General features: G+C 38.3%; 1 protein-coding gene across 1 annotated transcript in view; it reads left to right on the forward strand.

The window, feature by feature from the left end:
- Positions 1-14,141, forward strand: part of ADGRG6 (adhesion G protein-coupled receptor G6) — a 110,865-nt gene extending 96,724 nt beyond the window's left edge. The window contains exons 21-24 of the mRNA XM_066546899.1: positions 984-1,267; positions 5,091-5,192; positions 7,146-7,298; positions 11,374-14,141. Of these exons, the coding sequence (XP_066402996.1) occupies positions 984-1,267; positions 5,091-5,192; positions 7,146-7,298; positions 11,374-11,549 (715 nt within the window). The 3' untranslated portion in view covers positions 11,550-14,141. The remainder of the gene's footprint in view (positions 1-983; positions 1,268-5,090; positions 5,193-7,145; positions 7,299-11,373) is intronic.
- The last annotated feature ends 6,600 nt before the right edge of the window (positions 14,142-20,741 follow it).

Raw genomic sequence — 20,741 nt, forward strand, 5'->3', positions numbered from 1 at the left:
AGCATTTATAGTTGCTTTGGAAAAGTCAATGGTGCATTAAACAAGCAAAAAGGGGCAAAACCCTGAATGATTAGAATCTGTAACCTGAAGAAGGCTGTTAGAAAAATTGGAGGGAAATCTGCATTACCCAGTGCTAGGAACAAACATGCCTCTGGCAAAAGTTTTTCATGAAAATAAAATAAAAATACTTGTTTTGGTTTGTCTTAAATAAAAAGTATATTTTCTAGGTAAGAGCAAAGAAAGAATTTGTATAAAAATAGTTTCCTTTGTAAATCAAGCAGCCTTTTGCCAATGTAGTTCAATAGTCCTCTATGTTCTTCTCATGATGTCCACATAATAACTGCAAATGCCAAAATTTTTATGTGAGTGCTCTTTTCCTTGCCTGGCAAAGCCTCATTATGATAAATAAAACTTTAATTTTTTGAATTTTATAATAGTATCATGCTGAGCATTCAGGCCATTTGCTGCAAGAGGAATTAGTTAGAACTCTCATATGGCTGACTGTCAAATGGCTACCTCACAAGTCCTGCTTCTTCTCCAGTCATGTTCAAGTTCTTCCTTAGCTCCAGTGGCAGAAACTTGAGATTTTGACAGTGAAGATCTAAGTTTGCCCATTCCTTTTCTAAAGCACTCAAGTGCTTCACACAGATGACAGCAGTGAATTTTTACGTACTGAGTCTGAACTTTTTTCATGATGGGATTGCAGTTCCCACCATTTCCCATTTTTTCTAACTAGTTTTAACTAAAATGTGATACAACCCTCAGATTTCTCACATTTTAGTACTATAGGCCATAGTCACTTAAGATGCTTCTGGGCTTCATCCTGTTTCCAAACAGAAAATGGACAAATGTTTCATTCTACACTATATTTTTGCATCAGTGGTATCAGAAATTGGCTCATTTTCCTTTGGTTGTATGATTAATGGAAGGATAGTTTCCATTAATCAAAAATGATCCTTTATTTTATTTTAATTTTTTTACAGCTGCTGGATCAAGAACGAAGTTGTCTTTTACGTGACTTGTGCCGGCTACTTTGGAATCATGTTTCTAATGAATGTCGCCATGTTTATCGTGGTGATGGTGCAAATCTGTGGGAGGAATGGGAAAAGAACCAACCGGAGCCTCAAGGAAGAGATCCTGAGGAACCTCCGCAGCGTGGTCAGCCTGACCTTCCTCCTGGGCATGACATGGGGCTTTGCCTTTTTTGCCTGGGGTCCCTTAACTCTTGCTTTCCTGTACCTCTTCTCAATTTTCAATTCTTTGCAAGGTAAGCTGAATTTTTGTTCTGTGAACGAATAATATTTGATCTGTTGCTGTTCTGGGGCATGCTATGCCCAGTGATTGGACCAGGAAACTCATATCCAGTCTCTCCAGGTTTTCCTTTGATATTAAACCATCATTAGTTTCCCCTTATGTGGAATAATAATATCAACTACAGGTGGTTTGAATATCTTATGTAAATTAATTATGGTTTCAATGTCTTTTTCCATAAAATGAGCTATATTATAAATAGAGCTCTCCCTAGCTAACAGTTGGCAGTGTTCTCTGTTGAGATACATGCTATATGACCTTCAGCATTTCCTTTCACTGATTATAACAAATATAGGAAGCCTTTTTCCTTACTTTATTTCTGTAGGGAATCTGTGAAACTCATAAATATTTTATTAAGGCGTGAGAAACTCATAAAATAAAATTCAGTCTGTCTCATTGTGGAGAGATAGCAGAGATATATGGGATATTCTTTGCTTAAGAAAAATCCAGTGACTGTTACAGTCAGATTATTTTTCTTTCTGTTACTCAAGTTTTCAATATTTATAAAAATTTAACTCAGAGCTAAAATTTGCATATGTCTCAATTGCCATAAAATTCTCTACTAGTGCTTGCCCTATCCACCTATAAAGAACAACTAAATATGCAATGAAGAGAAAACCTTGAGGATGTTGGAAGTCCATGTGTTATGCCATACACATATTGACATAAAAATTAAACTTGCCAGGGGGGGAGGGGGATGGGAACCCAGAAAAACCCCAAAAAGCAAGCTCAAGAATGTCATTGAAGGAAATGTGTTATGCAACACAAATATTGAGATAAAAATGAAATTTTCTTAGGGTCAGCAAAATATCTTCTCTTTACGGAAAAAGTACTTAATATCTCTCTGTGCCGATTTTATCTGATACAGTTGAGATGCATTTACTGTGCTGAAAGATTTACTGAGCTTTCATGGAAAGAGAATCATGTTGTGGGTTTTTGTTTGGGTCAGTTTCAACCTAAAATGCTAAGCAAAATCACAAAAAATATTTGTATGTGGTGTTCTTACTAGAGACTGTTTTTTCCAAAGGACATATTCTGATACTCCCCTAGCAGCCTAATGAAGTATTTACAGCATTGTGTCTGTGTTAGAAATTCAGACAGGCCTAGAGAGATCAGAAGTATGGAAAGAACATGAAAAAAGACTTAAATTCTGAAAACCTTGCCAAGGGTCAAATTGAACAAGTTCTCTGTAACCAGAATTTCCAGTGCAATCAATTAAGCTTGTATGTGCAGAGTGCATGCAAGGTTGATCAACACTGCCTAAGAGGGGTAATGGCACTATTTAAAGGAAGATGAATATTTGGAACACAGTTAAGTCAGAAGATGAAACTGAAAAAGACGAGAAGTAAATGTAAAAAGAAGAGTGATGAGATTTTCATGGATGGTGGTAGCAATGACGATGCAGTCTCTGCTCTGGTACGTCAGATCAAGCAATAGGAGATAAAAATCTTCTCTCTGAAGGTACTTATTGCTGTGTCAGAAAGAGCTAGACAAAGTTAAAGAATAAAGGAAGAGGATGTTTAACATCCTATATAACTGGTGCAGTGTTCATGTAGCAGTAAGGAGATGGAATGGTGCAAATCTGTACCAAAAAGCATTCCCTAGCAGCAAAAAGCATTTCAATATGGCAAGTCTTTCATCAGTATTAGCAGCTTAATTATGGAGATGTTGGTAAATACATCTGTTCTTTCTCATGTTTTTGAAAGCTGCATGAGTATTTCAAGCCATACCAGCAGCCTCCAGCAGCAGTTTTCTGTGCACTGGCAATGAAAAAGCAAATTGCAGCAACTGTTAGTGTTACTGTACTTTGCTGTTTCATCTACAAAGGAAATTCTTGACACTCTCTCCTTGACACTCAGAGTAAAAAATATGGGAACATTTCTTTTTTGGCTGCTCATTTTATATATATGCCTGGGCAAGCCAAATACTTTCAAGTCAGAGCCAAGTTAGAACCAAGCCTAGGATCTGATTTGTCTCTGGGAACCAAAATGAAAGCTGTACTACTAAAAGCACATTGTAAACTTAATGAATAATGAAACACAGAGAAAAAAATTCTGGAGACCAAGCCCAGACAGGGCAAAGGCAAAGAACTTAATGCAGTACATTTGTTTTGCATTACTGTGGAATATGCATTTTCTTTTTAAATATTCAGAACATTCACTGCAATTTAATTAAGCATCAATTTACTAAGTTTGTAAGCTGTGTAAAAGCCCTAAGAAGAACTTTGGGCCGCAAACAGCTTCATATCTCCAGCCCTATAAGAGCTGATAGTGGTTGCATCGGACTTGCTCTGTGCTTTAAACAAATCATATAGAAAAATATTTTACTAAATGCAAATGCAGTAACCATGATCCAAGAGAGGTTACATTTGAGATGCATTAGGTCATGCCTTTTTTAAAATGTGCTTTTTCTTTTTTTCCCCATCAGCTCTTGAAAAACTTTGGAAAGATTGTGTCTCATGACCCAACCCCTACCAGAAGTTAACTGAATTCAGAGGTCTCAACCTGGCCTGATAAGCAAATACAAGTCCAATTCAATGACATGCATTACTAAAAATTAGGCCTCAGCAGTCTGGAGGAGAGAAGATAATTTGATTCTCCAAAACATTATAATCTGAGCTATACCCTGTCATTGTGTTCTGACAGCTGAAACATAGTAGACATTAGTATTCAGAACTAGTCATGATGATCATAAAGGAATGGTTTTAGAGGAAGCCACTTGACCATGTTTGCCTGCATTATGTAGCATTTATTCACATCTAAGATAAAATCGTTAGGGATCTTGCAATAGCATTTTGCTGTCAGGTGTTCAGCCTCAGGTTGGCTCTCTCACAGACAGTACAAGTAAAACAAGAAGCAGGCTAAGCCACAGAACAACCAAAGATTCCACAGCCAGTGCCAGCCTGAGAAGATTCAAGAGCATTTCCAACTACTATATTTAGCTCCAAAGTACATCTGTAGGTGATGAAAACATATCATACACCCTGTTAAGACCTACCTTATCATGTGGTAGGATGCTTATCTCCTGTCTTGAAAATAAAAACTCTAAAATTCCATGAGAAAAATCAACTCCACAAAAACATTCTTATACACCTTTATTACAATTGAGTATGAAAATCTGTTAGTTTTCTTTGGGAGCAAGAAGCTGGATTCCTAATTAGAACTCGTGAGCATATTCATTTTCATAATCATTCAAGTACATGCATGGGATGCACATAAATCCATGTGTGCTTTTTCAGCACTTGGCCAGCACTCAACCCACTACATTAGGACACCCCTAAGTGCCATTTACAAGATGTCTGGTTTTAAAAGAATACAGCTCACAGTTCTGTACATACAGAACCATATCCAGGAGATAAAATATCTCCTTGCTAATATAATAATGTTGGTATTTATTTTGCAGTCTCTCTCTTGCAGTCCTGTTGGGTGCAGAATTAGTCATTTGCTTCAAAGAAAAGGCCTTTCAATCATTTCCCTCTAAGCAAAAAAGAAAAAAAAAAGGAAAGAAAAATATGAACACTGAGCTAAATCAACAATGCCAATAAAAGGCATCCTAATCTCTGTATTCTGATATCCCAGACACTTACATAGCAGCTAGAGGATAGGAAAACTTTAGTTAATTTCCATACCTCTTAAATGATGCATGGATACCAATAACAAAATATTAAGATTTTTTTTTTGTTTGTACTCCATAGTCTTCTGATTACAAATTTCAGTTAATCTGAAATTTTCAGTTTATAAACACATGCTTCATTTGGTGTTTATTTGCTTTTGTCACAGGTTTGTTTATATTTGTATTCCATTGTGCTATGAAAGAAAATGTGCAGAAACAGTGGAGGAGACATCTCTGTTGTGGCAGATTCCGACTGGCAGACAATTCAGGTAAAGGCAGTTCACAGCTCCCCTCCTTAGGTGCTGCATTTGTCTATAAAAGTCCAGGCAAACAGCTTGCTATGTTATTTTAATATAATACAAGGTAAGCGAGATATATGGGTGATGGTTTTGGAAGGCCCATCAGACCCTAAAAATAAAATAAAAAATAAAAAAATCCAGAGATTCAAACTTTGTCATTCCAAGCCCAGTCTTACTCATTTTCTCCTATAATAAAGTATGTTGACTTTGAATTGCGTGGATGGTTAAGCTGATGTACGAGCAATTCTAAAAAGTTGCATAGAAATATTACTTCTTTTGCTTTTATTTTTGCCTTTTTTAAACTGTCCTGTCCTTTGCCATTGAATTCAGAGACTATTAGAGACTCAGAAATGTAGAAAATTCCCTTAACAGAAGCCTATTAGGTTCTAGAAATGAACCTTCATCTGGAACAATCAGAGTGAAAGGAGAGACGTTGGTTTGGACACATGAGAAGTCTAATGCTTGGGCCACTATACTTATAGTTTCCTGCACCTTTGGCCATCTTGGATGGCATGAAACTGCTTTGTTCAGGCAACTGGCTCTTCCTTTGCTGTCTGATGTGGTGATTTGGACCATATAATTCTTTCTCATATGGTTCTTGTTCAATGACCAGTGTTAAATCTACAGCTGGTGTAAGGTGACATAAGCTCATTGCTTTCTATGGTAAGCTTTCATTTTGTAGTAAAAAAACTTCATTCATTATTTCAAAGGGTTAATACAAACTAGGAAAATCATTTTCATTCTGATCAGACATCCAATTTATTTCATATGTTCAGTTTCCATGTGATTAATCCTATAACTCCTGAACTGATAAACAAAGATAGATCAAATTATTTACTTTTTTTTTTTTGTGCTGCTGTTGGACAGCTTGTGAATAAGGTAGAAATAAATATGAATATGGTAGAAATAAAAACATGAAGGATTTAAATATTTCGGTGGCATAGTTAATGTGATGTCATTATGTCTGGCGTAAACGAGTTTATCTCCATGGGTTGGTTTTAATCTCCATGAACCTGACACTGTTTTCAGGCAGAACAGTGAAATAGAAATCAAATGTGAACTTGCATACCTAAACACTCTAGCAATAATTTACTATAATTTGGTTTGATTTAAATCAAGACTAAAGTGGCCCACATGTCTTTGGCTTGGACTTCTCTTTCATTTTGTGAATTTAATTGAAGTGAAATAACAGTGAATAACAGCAAGATGACTAAATTGTGAAACCTCCTGCACTTACCAAAATTGCATGGTACAAAAGTAGTTAGCTACTTTTATTCTACTGGTATTGGGACATTTGTGGTGAGGTTTTAAGTGTTAGTTTTCTTCAGTCAGTTTATTGGTATTAGCTATTTAATTTCATTTTAGAAGTTCCAGCATAGGAGCCTATTGTGTTAATGTTTGGACCAAATTCTTTAAACATGAACTACTGAATAAACTTTATTATGTAAATTGTGCACCAACATGCCAAACAACAAGCTAGTTGTTAGTATGTAGTATCTTCCACAGCAGCAGCTGCAGTTCAAACCCTCAGATGATAAGATCATTGTAAATGATCCTATCACCTTTGGATTTTGCTCTTCAGGCCAGGAAAGTTTGGTATCCCTATACTGCTACACAGGTCCTCTGCTCTTCTGCATTCTGGAAAGCCAAGTCATACTTGCAGTTCTGCTGTCCAGACAAACTATTGTTAGATGTTAGAGCCACCACCAAATTGAAACAATTTCAACTGTTTTAGTAGAGTAAATCAAGTTGGAATACTTTTATCATTCTTAAGAACCAAAGAGGATACCTAACAGGAAAAGGATGGGGTATTTATTAAAAGCAGTACTAAGAAATGCATCAGATATTTGAAATAATCATAATTGAATAAATTAGGCATTTATTACTGTAGTTATTAATGTAAAACTTCTCAATCATTTTTAGATTGGAGCAAAACAGCAACCAATATTATAAAGAAGAGTTCCGATAATCTTGGGAAATCCTTATCCTCTAGTTCCATTGGCTCCAATTCAACTTACCTAACATCCAAATCAAAATCTACAACGAATACATATTGCAAACGAAACAGCCATACAGGTGAGTTCTTGCATTGCAACCCAGTGCATCTGTGAGCACACAGGTTTGTGTTAAAGGCACAGCGAGCATTTCTACCCCAAGGTTAAAGAGAGAAAATTTCATCAATTCATATAGTGCCAGTATTGTTTAAATATATGTTACTGTTTAATAAGAACCATTACCTAATGTGCAGTACATCCAATATATAGATCTGATCTCCGTATGTTCCCATACTAAATGAAATAGGCTTGATGAAAGCAAATTTTGCTTATTATCCTATTGTAAACACAGGGTAGCCAAAGCACAGAGAGATGGCGTTCTTCACCCAAGGTAACATGAAAGCTGGCAGTACAGCTGGAAATAGGAATCAAGTCTTCAGAGTCCAAGTCCACAGCTGATTGTCTTGGTTAAACTCCTTTCATCTAACTGTAAAACATTTATGGGTAAAACGACAAATGGAGCCTACTCGGAAATGGATACTGTGTTCCCAGAGTATGCATTGTCTTGCCCTTCTACAAATAGCCATATCTATTGCTTATTTATTTAGATATCAATGGTATATGTAATAAAAAGCATCATCTGTATTCCACTCATACCATGAAAATGTGCTAATTTTAAGACTTTAAAATTAGGGAGCAGAGAAAGAGAGCAGCTGGAATGATTTGCAAGTTTGGTTGTGTCTGAGATAATATTTCAGAAATTCAGTTATATAGTTCAGATTTTTTTTGTTACTCTGATTTTGTGACTGCATGTTTTTGTCCTGTGTAAAGTCACATAGCATTATTATACAATACTCTTTTACAAATATAGTGGAAATAAAATCTGAGACCATATTTAACTCAAAGGTGTGTTTACTTGTTTTAAAATATTTATCAGAAAAAAATGTTCAGATATGAAGTAGATGATTTCACTAGAATGCAAGTTATGTTATTTCTTAAGTATTAATTATTTTTGTTAAGCCCCCAATGTCTCATTTATGATGGGACACTCACCTTTCTTGATGTATGGCATAGTTTCCAGGAAATACCTTCTATTATTTTAATTGATGATCATTACCTGCTTCAGTTAGGCACAAACACTTCTTTTTTTAAAATTAATTACACTGTTGTTTTCTCACTGACCAAGATTCAGTGCATCCATTAGCATGAGGGATTGTGCATCAGGCATTTTAAAGGTTTAAAACTTTATTGAGAACATACAGGAAGTACATCTGCTTTGAATACAGTAAAAATGAGAAGTATCTTAGAAATTCCTGATGACTGATAGCACCTGAGCTTGCTCTCAGGACTGCTGTTCACAAGTGCACTGGGAGCACATGGCTGGTGCCTGCCTCCCTGGGCTGCCTGTCCCTGCTGCCAGGTCATGTTCAGTGTGCGGTGCGCCCAGGTTGCCCTGTTCATTCATCTCCTCCCTGCAGGAACACTTCTGCCAGCAGTCTTCCACAAACAGCATCTTTAATATCAGGCTATCAGTTAAGAAGACTTAGTGCTGGAGTTTTTGCAAGTTATTCTTGAAGTAAAACAAAGAAACTGTTCCAGATAAGAAATAGTAAAGTTAAAAGAAACTTGCTCATATATATTCTTCAAAAATTATTAGCTTAATCCCATGCATAAATTATTGCTTAAAAGGATTGCAGTTCTTAATGCAATCAAAGTTTTTAATATGAAGAATTTTTGGACATTAAGAGAATACAAGAGTTTTCTTTTTATTTCTTGGAATTTTAATACATTTCACTTTGTTCTCCAAAATACACTTCTTATTGTGATACTCTATGGGAATTTTTGATAACACTAGGTTTTTAAATACTGACATATCTTCTCATGTGTAAAAATAATAAAAGTAATAAAAAATAATATTCAGATTCTGATTGTTAATACAGCTGAACTTCTCAGTTTGCCAACTTAGCTAAATTGCAGGCAAAGAATGCCATAGCTACATGTCTTGGCAAGTCTTGTTGATACATATGGTAATAATGTGCTCCCTGGAATTGACACAAGCATTCATGTGTTTGTGGTGTAGATAATGTCTTCTAAGGCCCTTTCCTCATCAGTGGTGGAGCATTACAGGTAAAGTGAGAATTGCTTTTGTTGAATGCATGGTTGTAACAGGGTGGAGGGATGCTTCTTGCATGATGTCCTCATTGACGCAGAGGATTTTGCTAATCAGATACGCTGCTTATTTCTATTACATCTTGCACCACTGATGCTGAATCAAAGGACAAGCATGCTTCAAACTCTGGGTGTCTGCACTCTGCATGGGGCACACAGCATTTAGAAGATACCATTTTAGAAAATAGATGTTAATGTCCTGAAATTAATGCCTGTGAGCAGTAGTATGGGGAAAGGAGATTATCCTGAAATTACCCATACATGAAGTATACATTAAAAAGCAAAAACAATCTGATTGGGTTCCAGATGATTCTTTAGTATTTATCAAAGTTATTACAGAAAATTTAATATATTTATATTTGGTATGTGGCCATTACTGGATTAGTCTTCTAGACATTGAGATTTTTATATCCATTAGCACCCAAAATTACTCCTAATGATGAATTATATATGCCTGAAAGGCAATCTATGAACTGCTGCTTGAGTACAGAATGCATCAACCCTCATGGGTGAACAAAAGAGGTCACTATGGCATCTTGTGTCCCAGCTGTCTACAAGCCCAAACCAAACTGCTTGTAGAAAGTACTTAAATATCCTCTGTAACACTTCAGTGAATCAGAATTTAAGATGATCTCTGCAGAGAATTTGGTCATACAGCTCACACTTCAGGGATACGTGATTTTGACCCTGTACTTAGATGTGAAGCCATTGGTTAGTAAATGCATACATTTGAAAGGCTCTCAGTACTCAGAAATTTGCCATTGGACGTGGAGTTACTCACTGTAATTCATGAACATTCTTGCAGGCTTTGAAAATTCATCCTGATAAGCCTCAACATGCCTGTTTCTGTTTTTATGAGTGAAACTGTTTTGATTTCTCTGTCTGCAATCCATTTCTCCTTTGTGCTCTTTTATGGCTTGGCATCATGACTCTTCCAGGGATGGGTTACTTTTTATTTCTAGTTGGTTTATTTCTAAGAAAAGTTTTTTATGAAGTCATGGTTCAAGTAGTATGCTTAATTCTTAAATGATCCTTTAACAAGGAAGTTTAGGAGATGACTTCACCGAGCTCTTGTAAACAGCCATCAAAAATATCACTTGTAGAAGACATTTCTTCCCTGGGTGCTCCACCTTACTGCTGGCTTGCAGTGGTAGAGATTTTGCCCAGGTTCAGGGAATTTATTCCAGCTTCACTGCGTGGAAGAGATAGAAAGAGAGTTCGGTTAGAACAGCATGCTTGAGAAAATGAGAGACAAGCTCTCTCCTTCTCATTTCTCGCTACGTTAGCTCTACCTACTGACCGTTCTCTGAACAGCAGGAATGCGAGCCGCTGAAGCAGACTTTCCCAGTCTGGCTGGAAATTGCCTTGCTTCTTTACCTCTTCAGTTCACCCTTGTCCTCTAGCTCATGGACTCTGAAGGGAGACCCCGTTGTTACATCCTTTCCTCCTTAGTTTTCAGCCTGCACATTATGGAAAAAACAAGGTGAGGCTAGGCAATCACAAAGTTTTGGCTCTGGTTATCTGCTTTAGGAGGAAAGACATCCTCTGCTACATTCAGCACAGATTATATTATTTCTGTGCATAGCTCAAAGTATCCACTGTTGAAATAATTCAATCTTTCTACAGTACTTTATTATGTGGAGATACTATTTATGGAGATCCAGTGCTATCAAAATATTTTTAGTTTGTAAGATTCAGAGCATCAGCAGTAAATTAATATGTCAAAAGGTCATAGGAGTCAGTAACACTTTAGGCAAAATAATAGAGGGATAATTTCAAGAGATACCTGAAAGATCTGCCCACAAAACCAGACATCTCAAAAGAATTTAGAAGAAGCCATCTCAAGTCAAAAACTTATTTTAGGGCAGTAATTTAGTTCAGCAGTAGTGGCAATTGAAGGCATATCAATGTGGGAGTGACACATCTTTTAAACTGTAAATTTGCTTAAGAGGCCCTAACTACTTCTTCTTGCTTTTTCTTCCTCTTAGAGAAAGTTTTTCTTGACAAGCCATCTTCAAAATTTGCCCAGGAGGATGGAGAACAGACATCAATCATCCCTGTCCATCAGGTTATTGACAAAGTCAAAGGATACTGCAATCCTCACTCCGACAGCTTCTATAAAAATATTGTGTCCGACACATTTAGTCGCAGCACAAAGTTCTAACTGGGTTTCTGATTTGCTGGTTTTTTAAATCAAAGGAATACAAAATGTCTGCCTGGAATTGAGAATATTGAATGTCATAAAATGTGATCTGTTCAGTTATTTTTTCCCAGTTTATAGTGTTCTCCTGCAAACAGCTTCCACTTAAGGACTGATTTTTTTAAGTTTTTACTGTTGTGGAAAACGACAGTTTTTTACCATGGTATTGAGCTGTTTTTAAATGTGTGCCAGCCAGCATGATGCCTGGACAGCTAATTATAATCTTGTAAGACTGAAGAGCCACAAGCCTAACTTAAAATAATATAATCCAAACAGAAGCAAGTCTTGACTCCTGGAGAAAATAGCAGACATGTCATGCAATACAGACAAGCTTTTATTGAGCAATTTTATGATGGTCTTTTTGTTTTGAAAAATATGGATTTTCCCTATGGCACTTGTTAGATTCTTGCTTCTTGAATGTCTAGTGCTCTTTATTCATGAGTGAATAAAACCCTACCACCACTTAAAGGGTTATTTTAAAACATTTTTGCCTAAATATACCTGATCATGCAAACCTTACTCACCAAAACAGCATATGCTGTAAATGCAGGCAAATTTGTATCCATATACATAGAAAAACAGTCTTCACAGAGTTGTGTCTCAGCATTTATTGATTGGTATGCATGAAATGCAGTGTCTTCCATCTCAAGTCTGTGTTTAGTGTTCTTTTTTCACAAAACAAAATAACAATAAGGCATTCAACTATATATAGTTATACAAATATATACCTAGAACTCTCTCTACACATATTTTTTATAACAATACACACAGTAAATATGATTGTGTATACCAGAGACAATCTAAAAACTATGGACGGTGCTAAAATTTAAGTCTAAATATTTAAATGCAAGATGAATTCTTTGTAAACCCATGAGTGTCAATCTCTGTACTTCACATATACTGTATGTATAGACACCTCCATCAGATGGCATTGCAACATTAGGATAGCCTGGAATATGTTTACCAAAAATAAATAACATTTTTCATTTTTCTGGGCACATAACATTATCAGTATCCCTTTGTTGCCCTGTTGGATGACATGATTGAGGTTGTTGGATGCACAGAGTTTAAATCTTCAGGCAATATTAAGGAATTTCATATTGCTATGCTGTCTCCATGACACTGAGGGGTGTGTGTGGGGGGGTGTGTGTGCAGAGAATAGACAAAAGCATAAAATGCTTACTTGTTTTACTCTCTATAAATGTGTGACATATTAGCAAGTGACCTTGAGTGCCAAAAGGGCATCTCTCCTCATGAACCATGTTCCACCCCATGACAAGCTTTATAAAAATTGTAGCTGCACATGTTTCTGAGGACATGTGCTGAAACATAAAAGGTTTTTTCAAGTACCACATTCAGAGGAGAATGTCTCCGATTGGAGGTTTTAATTTTTTAATTATCCCTTTTTTTAACCAAAATATTTTTAGCCACGTATTTAATTATTTGAATTCAGAGAGCATAAAGTTGTGCTGAGATTTTTTGGTTGCCAAGCAGGTGGATGCTCAGTGATGAGGGATGTGGGTTTGTGCTTTCTCTGCTCTTTGCACGTGCTTTTGTGTGCAGAGATCATTTAATGCTGTGACCGCACAAACGGCACATTTCCCCTAGCTGCAAACACCTGGTGGGAGGAGGATGTCCCGATGGATCCCACCCAGGAGCACTGCTGTCACTACACAGACCTGAGCAAAACCTCAGTCTCATAACTGCAAATACATTTGTGGTGTATGAATGGAGGTCAGCCCCATTCACTCAAACTGTAATTAATAACAGGGAGGAGTGTTGTCAGATATCTTTAATAATTGAAATAATTTACAGAGAGATTATGTACAAGCATTTACTGAACTTATATTTTATCTTCCCACTTGCTTAACTACTGTAGGTAATAGTGTTCATATAGCAGCTTACTGTGAGATTTCTACCTGACTAAGATGTTCAAAAGTGAAGAGAAGGAAAAGCAAACATTCCTGAAAAAAATGAGGAATCAATAAAATATAACAGATAAAAAATATATAAATAAAAAAACCCTACAGCATCCTGAATGAAGCTGAGCTGTAACCTATCAGTTTAATGTACATCTACCTGTATTTTTGCTGAATTAAGATTTTTTTCTCTTTTTTTACTACCATGTAGTAATCTTAAACTGTCTGTGTCACTTAGCTGCTCTTGAATGCTCTCAATTCTACAATGTAAAGCTTTCTGTTTTGTAGTTGACATGCTGTAACCTCCCTTGTACATATTTATTTATTTGTGAGGTTAAATATGTCAAATGTACTTAGCACTAAAATGACTGTTCTTGTTACTTTAATGCTAAGTTTCTGCTTCATCATAGAAGAAGAGGGAAAGAATAATTTCTTATATACTTTTTCTAACTTGTGAAACAGTTTACTGTAGCTCTATCTTTTGCAACTTTGAGGAAACTTGTCAGTGTAATTTGTGATACTAGTCAGTGAAATATAGTGTAACAGGTTTGAAGATGGACTAAAATGGAAAGAAACCTTTTCAAGTAAACATTTTTTATGTTAGTGTTCCAAGTAATTAAAGTCTTTTAATAGTGAATGGTTGACTTTTATTTCTCCTTTTTAGTGTTTAATGGCAAAAATTACATAGTGGAACTCTGGAAAATAATCTTGTGTTTTTTTAAGTACTTGAGACAGGTACACGCCTAGACAAAATGCTGGAAATAAATGTGCAAGACTAACTCCATCTCATCAGGGGAACACATTTTGCAGAATATGCCTTTCCCTTTTGTAATTTATTCAATGCCACATTCAGTGAATGACCTGGAAGTTATGCAATCTCATTTATTTACGGTGGCAGTCATGTCATAGAAATTAGAATAAAATCATGGCAACTGACAATCTGCCGGGATGGTATTTTAAAGTAATACAAATGAATAATTTAAAACTCAGGAGTTATTCCTTTCTGTTTGTTTCTCTCCAGCTGGATGTAGTTCCTCATTATCAATATTTTCATTCAACTTATAATACTCTTATCACCGCTGAAAAATTTGATTCAGCCAATCACTTGATAAATACACACTACTGTATAAACAATAAATGTCACACACTAATGGCCTACCTTTTCTTGCTTACCTCTAAAGAAGATGGAAATATGCTGAAATGTGTCAGATCTGCTCCCCTGCATTTAAGTCTCATCACAGAAAATGCACAGAATACAAGGATTGATATAAGTGATATCTTTTAGAAAGCATTAAAAAAACCCTTTGGGAAAAGTGGCATTTCATAATGAGGCTGCTGGGTGCACCTGTGTACAATCTGTCTGTCTGTGTCTGTGGACAGTGAACACTACCCTTGGGCTTTATGCCTCAAAGAGTGTGGGAGGACTCTCTAAGGGAAGGAGCCCGGGTTTTTTTTCCCAAGTAGAATCTTGGCAGATGCCAAACTTGTAAGGAGTGATTTGCAGCATTTGGGGGTGGATTTATTTTTCTCCTCATTTCTTCACTTTTTAAATACCAAGAACAATTTTATTTTAATCCTCTACTGTTAACAGCTTCCTACTGTAACCCATTGAGTTACATAAAATGCCACTTCATTTTATTACTTTTGAAAGGCTGAGCTATAATCAGACACATCTATATAACTTCAGGGACAGCTACCGAGTTACAGGGCAGCAATCTGTCATTCATGGATTCATTATAAAAAGTTTTTATGCATTTGCTGTATATAAAGATGTAAACCCACATTGGGGTCAACAACTTAGGCAAAGGGTTTGGAAGTTAATGCCAGGGAAATCAATCATGCAAACCAGTCTGTGGAGCAGACCTTTCATGCTTTCATGCCCAGCACTCCAGCTACTGATGTGCCAAGGAGGCTTTCCCCTTCACCTTCCACTTAGCTGGTCTTTGGTTACTCAGTCCATTTATTTGTCAGAGCTCCTGGAACCATGGTGACACTTCCATCCTTGGGACAACCATTTACTGTAGTGCTAGAGAAAGGAAGAGAGGGGAAAAAAAGAGGAGAAAGGGAAACTGAAACTGAAAGAAGGGAAAAGGTAGTTGCCAAGGCCTGCTTTTCATCTTATACTTTTCACATGATTTTTTGCCCCTTGCCCAGGTTGTGTTGCCCTGGCCAACAATGGGGACAAGGCCATTGGAGTAGGTAGAACACACCATCATGGCTATTGGTGCATTTGTCAATGTAAACTACTGGTTTTGATTCTCCAGCTTTAAGTTGAAAATCTTTCAAGATTCTTCAAGGCAACAATTGCAGCATTTCCGTGCTTGGAGACTTATCTAGAATAATATTTCTGTAGTTCATAAAGAAGATAATCCTTCTCAGGGTGAGAAATCAGACTGATAAGCACCACACCAGAAATGGCTAAATAAATCCCATGGAAATGTTTTCTGGAAGGATAACCCTTCCCCAGATGCATCTGCTCACTCAAAGCCGATGCTGCTGTTGTTCTCACTAGAGAGTAGTTTTAGTACTCATGATGAGTGCACATTGTGGTGCTGTCCATACGGATTGCGTAACCACAACCATCTGTGCTTAACCACAGCCCTTTTAGTGACAAAGTTCTCTCAAGGTGTGTTGAGTGATTTACCTTACAAAATATATGCAAGTTTGATTCTTTAGCTTGTAACAGATAGTCTGAACTGGGCACTTTTTATCCCAACTATTCTAGTAGGAGTTCTTAAAAACCATACCTTTAGGTAGAAAAGGGTTCTCAAAAATTCAAACTGTATTCCATACATTAAGTGTATGAAAGAGCAAATGCTGCTACCTCTGGTGTGATGTTTTCTTCCACTGCCAGGTTTTTCCCAGTCTGGGTGCCCTCCAAAGTGAGAGGATAAGACAGCCATGGTAGGGGAGTGGATCCTGCTCTGTCTAGTGGTCAGAAGACTCCCACTGTCCCTGTCCTGCTGCATTTCATGTGTCTCCAGCACCAAATGCAGTAAATGCAATAATATTATGCATTTACAAGATTCTGCTCTGGTTTTCTTTTCTTCTTGTCTGGCTCCTGCTTTTCCAGCAGAGGGCAGTGGCATATTTCTAGTTATAAATCTGTTAAAATCCAGTGAAAAATGCAGAAAGATTCCTCCATATGTGCACCCACGCAGAAATAAGTAGGAGAGTTCATACCAGGTTTGTCTATTATTTAGCAATCAGTTACATCACCAGATAAAGCAAACACTCTGCACTCAGGGAAGTGAAGGGAGAGAGCTGTCTGCCTGCATTTGGGCATATTTAGTGGAAAGAGCAATACAGAGTCTCTCTGTAATTCTCTCTCATTGGTTGTTACATCTCCTTTTTTGCTTTGAGGGGATGCAATGGAATTAGCAATTGCTACACTACTGTCAGCTGAGCAAACAGAATCAGCTCACCATTTCAGGCTGGTACATTTGTACTTATTCCACTATTGGGCAAACAATTTGATCTGCTGGAATGTCAGCCTGTGACTCAGAAATTCACTGTATGCATAATTGTCCAGGGAGGGAAAAACTCCAGCAGCTCTCTGTTGACAGTGGCACACAGATCCATACCTCCCTACCACTTTTTCCATCAAGGACATAGGAACAGATCTGCTGTCAGCTGGATCCTCTGTTCACGTACTCCTTCCCCATGGCACATATTACCCAGTCAGCTCAAGAAAGGTGCAGAACTACTGGGCTACAGACCCAGCTGTCCAGCTGCCTCAAGGCCATTCTGTCATAGGGCAGGACTGACCAGAAAGCTGCTCCATTGGAAAATGGCACCCTGTCAAAATTAAAATGTCTCATCTGCAATTCTGGCTTGTCCCTGGACTCTCATTGGCATGTCCCTCTGAATGCACACTGTACCAGCACCAAGCTAAGGGGAGAGAAGTTGCCTGGGGGAGATGGAGCAGGGAAGGCAGGGAAGGACATGGCCTGGTCTAGCTCCACTTCCGTTTTTTGGAGCTTGGCTGCTGTGGCTGTGGGAAGAAGGAGCAGTGGGAAGGGAGTCCCACAAAGGGTCAGGACTTGGTGTACACAGCAGAGCAGAGTAGTGTGACAGATGTCATTACACCATCATTTCTCCAAAGACTTGTGGTGTAGCACAAGTTCAGAGTTACAGCACAGCTGCGTTCCTGGTGCATCATCTTTTGGTGTCCTTACAAGAGCACAGCTCTAAACAAGGCAGGAGCCAGCATGAGCTCCCCAAAATTTCTCTGTCCTCCCTAAAACTAATGCTTACTTCCCAGGAATGCAGACATGTCACTATACCCCTCAGTCTAGCTGCAAACATCTCATTGCTCAGATACAATAATTTTCTAGAATTAACCAAGGTACAGGGTAATCTGGGGATTATGACCAAGATCTGCATGGGTCACAGAACCACAACCAACTGTATAGGACAGTGAGGATGCTCCAAAAAGGAGAACAAGCATGGAAAAATAGCATTTGTAAAGCTGAGATACTGTGGTTTTCAATGCAGAGTGCAACTAAAAGAGCTCTCGGAGAAGTTCTCTGTTTGCACAGGCCCAGGCTGAGCTCTGTGGGAAGGACAGATCAAGGGGATGGAGTTCCAGCAGCCTTGATGGACTTCAACCCATGAGTATCGTTTCCACCCTTTCTTTGGTGTAGCCTAGAGATGGTGGTAACTATGGAGCAAGATTTGAAGCAGTGCAGCTAATACTTCTCACATGTTAGCAGGACTGAGGCTTAAAATTGCTTCAGGCAGACTGGGGCTTAAAATTGCCATCCAAAGCAGCCCCTACCCCTTGCTATGGTTAGGTGGTAGTTTTTACCAGAGGTGATAAACCTGTGTTTATTTTAGCTAGATTAGATCCTCCAGATTTTTGCACCAGTTTCAGATGGAAGTATGGTGATGTGAGTCTGTCATGGTACTCCTGATGTGGCTGGGCAGAACTGACAGAAAAGCCAAATGCACATTTCATTTCAGAAAAGATCAACCAGAAAAAGATCAGCACAGGCAGAAGCAGCCTGTCCCTGAGAGTGCAACTGTTGGATACTGCTGCTGGGTTACAGCCAGCTGATTTTAACACATCCCGCTCTTTTATTTTCGTTGATTTTTCAGTGTCTTTCAAAGATGAGTCTTTTTCACTTTTTGTCTTGCTTTTCCCAAACTGAAGCATGCTATAGTTCAAAGCAAATAGGCAATTCCCCAATCATATTTTATACTACCTCGTGTAGTATATAAAGTTTCCTATATTCATAAAAGGATATCCTTTCACTGCAGTCAGACTGGACATCACTTGGGGACTAATCCAAAGACAATCTATGAATTGCCTCTTGAACAAGGCAAGGATGAAGGATATATCCTAGTGAAGCACTAGAAGACTTTCAGGAGAAGAACCTCTGTCACTGGAGATGTCTAAGAACAGGCTGAACCTGGGCTTCCTAAACCCACACATTTGGATGCCACCATCAACACTGACAGCAGTATCAGGTGACAGAGAGACAACCTCCTGCCCTGTGATGATCCTCTTTAATTACATGGAGCTATTTTTACTCACACAGTACACCATTTGGGGAGGAAGGTGCTCCCACAATAAATTCATCACTACCCTCTCTCCTGTCTTATCCACTCCCCTCAATTTTTTAGCTGCAAACCTTTTGCCTGTAACAACATCCTCCAAATAGCTTCACCCCTTTGAAGAAGGACCCCACAGGACCCCATCACACTCCCACACTGCCAATAACCACTCCAGTCACCAGCCTATCCCCACTGCAGCAACAGCCCTTCTCCCTTTACTTGGAGAAACACCCTCTGTAGGGTAAAGCAGAGATGGCCACACAGCAACACCTCCCAGCTCTCAAGCACCCTGGCATTGGCACGGTGCTGTGGTGCAGCTGTGACCTGCACATGTGCTGGAGGAGCAGGTGCAGGCACCATTGCCACATCACCCCTGAGTCCTGGTCCCTTTTAGAAGTGGGTTGGCAAACCTCTGGGTTAGGCTTTTGGGCGTATGTATCTCAGGGTTGATTTTGACAGAGATTTTTAACAGGGAGGAATAACAGACACCTCCCTGAGAAATTTTCTGGTTCCATTTTCCTTTAGATTAATGTCCAGTACAGGCTTTTGTGGGCTGTTTTCACTAGAAACCAGGGCTCCTCTCTGGCAGCTTTATGGACCAGGTTAAATCTGTGCCAGGGCTTTAGGTATTTGTTTTACTTTTTAACCTTTGCAACGAATTCATGCAGCTGCCTCTGTGAGCATGGCAGCTGTCACCTCCTTTGACTCTGCCAGGAAAATCAACAGGCCTTTTTTTCCCCAGTTAAAAGAAATAAATCCATTACTGAAGATGCTGCAAAAGACATTTCAGTGTTTTCTTTTGGTTAGGTTAAGAAAAGAAGGTGAGAAAGAAGCTTCAGGGATAATGTTCACACAAAGACGTTTGACTTAAACTATTGAGTTGACTCAAATGTTGACTTTGCCAGGGGTGGCAAGAATTAACTTTTTCAACACTTGAGCATGCAGTCACAGAGTCTGCTGCAGTTTAAGCAGCAGTTTTAAGCAGCCTGTTTAAGCAGCCATTTCAGCAGGTAGTCATCAGGCAATGGGATGGGAAGGATATAAGGAACAACACAAACTGCACATACAGCACATATACACATCCCCGACAGCTCTGAAAAATGGGCCGTGTGTTTGTTCTCTGCTTTTCTTCCTGAACCACTATGTACACAATCCATCACAAAAGCAAAACACTAGCTTGAATTGTCCCAAAGTCAAGCCACAGAAACTAACAGATAGTTTTCCAGGATATTTGCAAATAAGTGTATCAACCCAGCTCCACACACTGAGACATTTAATTAAATTACTTGATTTTTTTTTTTTATTTTTCATACCACAGGAAAAAAAATCTCCCTTTGGCAGAGAGTCCTTCCTCCTTAGATCTCAATCGCTGCCTAACAGGACTTTCATGCACACAAACCTTGAATTGTCTTGGCGCACACAAATCATGACAGATTTGGCTGCCTGATGATAGGACCTGCAGTAGCTTATTCCCATAAACCAGACATTTCAATGTGTGCAGAGCAACCCTGCGACTGTGATTGGCATGTGGTTACTTCAACCAGCTTGTTTCTCCCATGGCTGGCACAATGCCAAGAGAAGCATTTTAATATTAAGGTGGTTGTGGAAAAGCAGCAGATGCAGTAGCTGAGAAACAAAAAAAATATTGCTTTATGAAGTGTTTTGGCTCATTTACCTG

Source organism: Molothrus aeneus, chromosome 3, assembly GCF_037042795.1.
Source record: "Molothrus aeneus isolate 106 chromosome 3, BPBGC_Maene_1.0, whole genome shotgun sequence".
Classification (NCBI taxonomy): Eukaryota; Metazoa; Chordata; class Aves; order Passeriformes; family Icteridae; genus Molothrus; species Molothrus aeneus.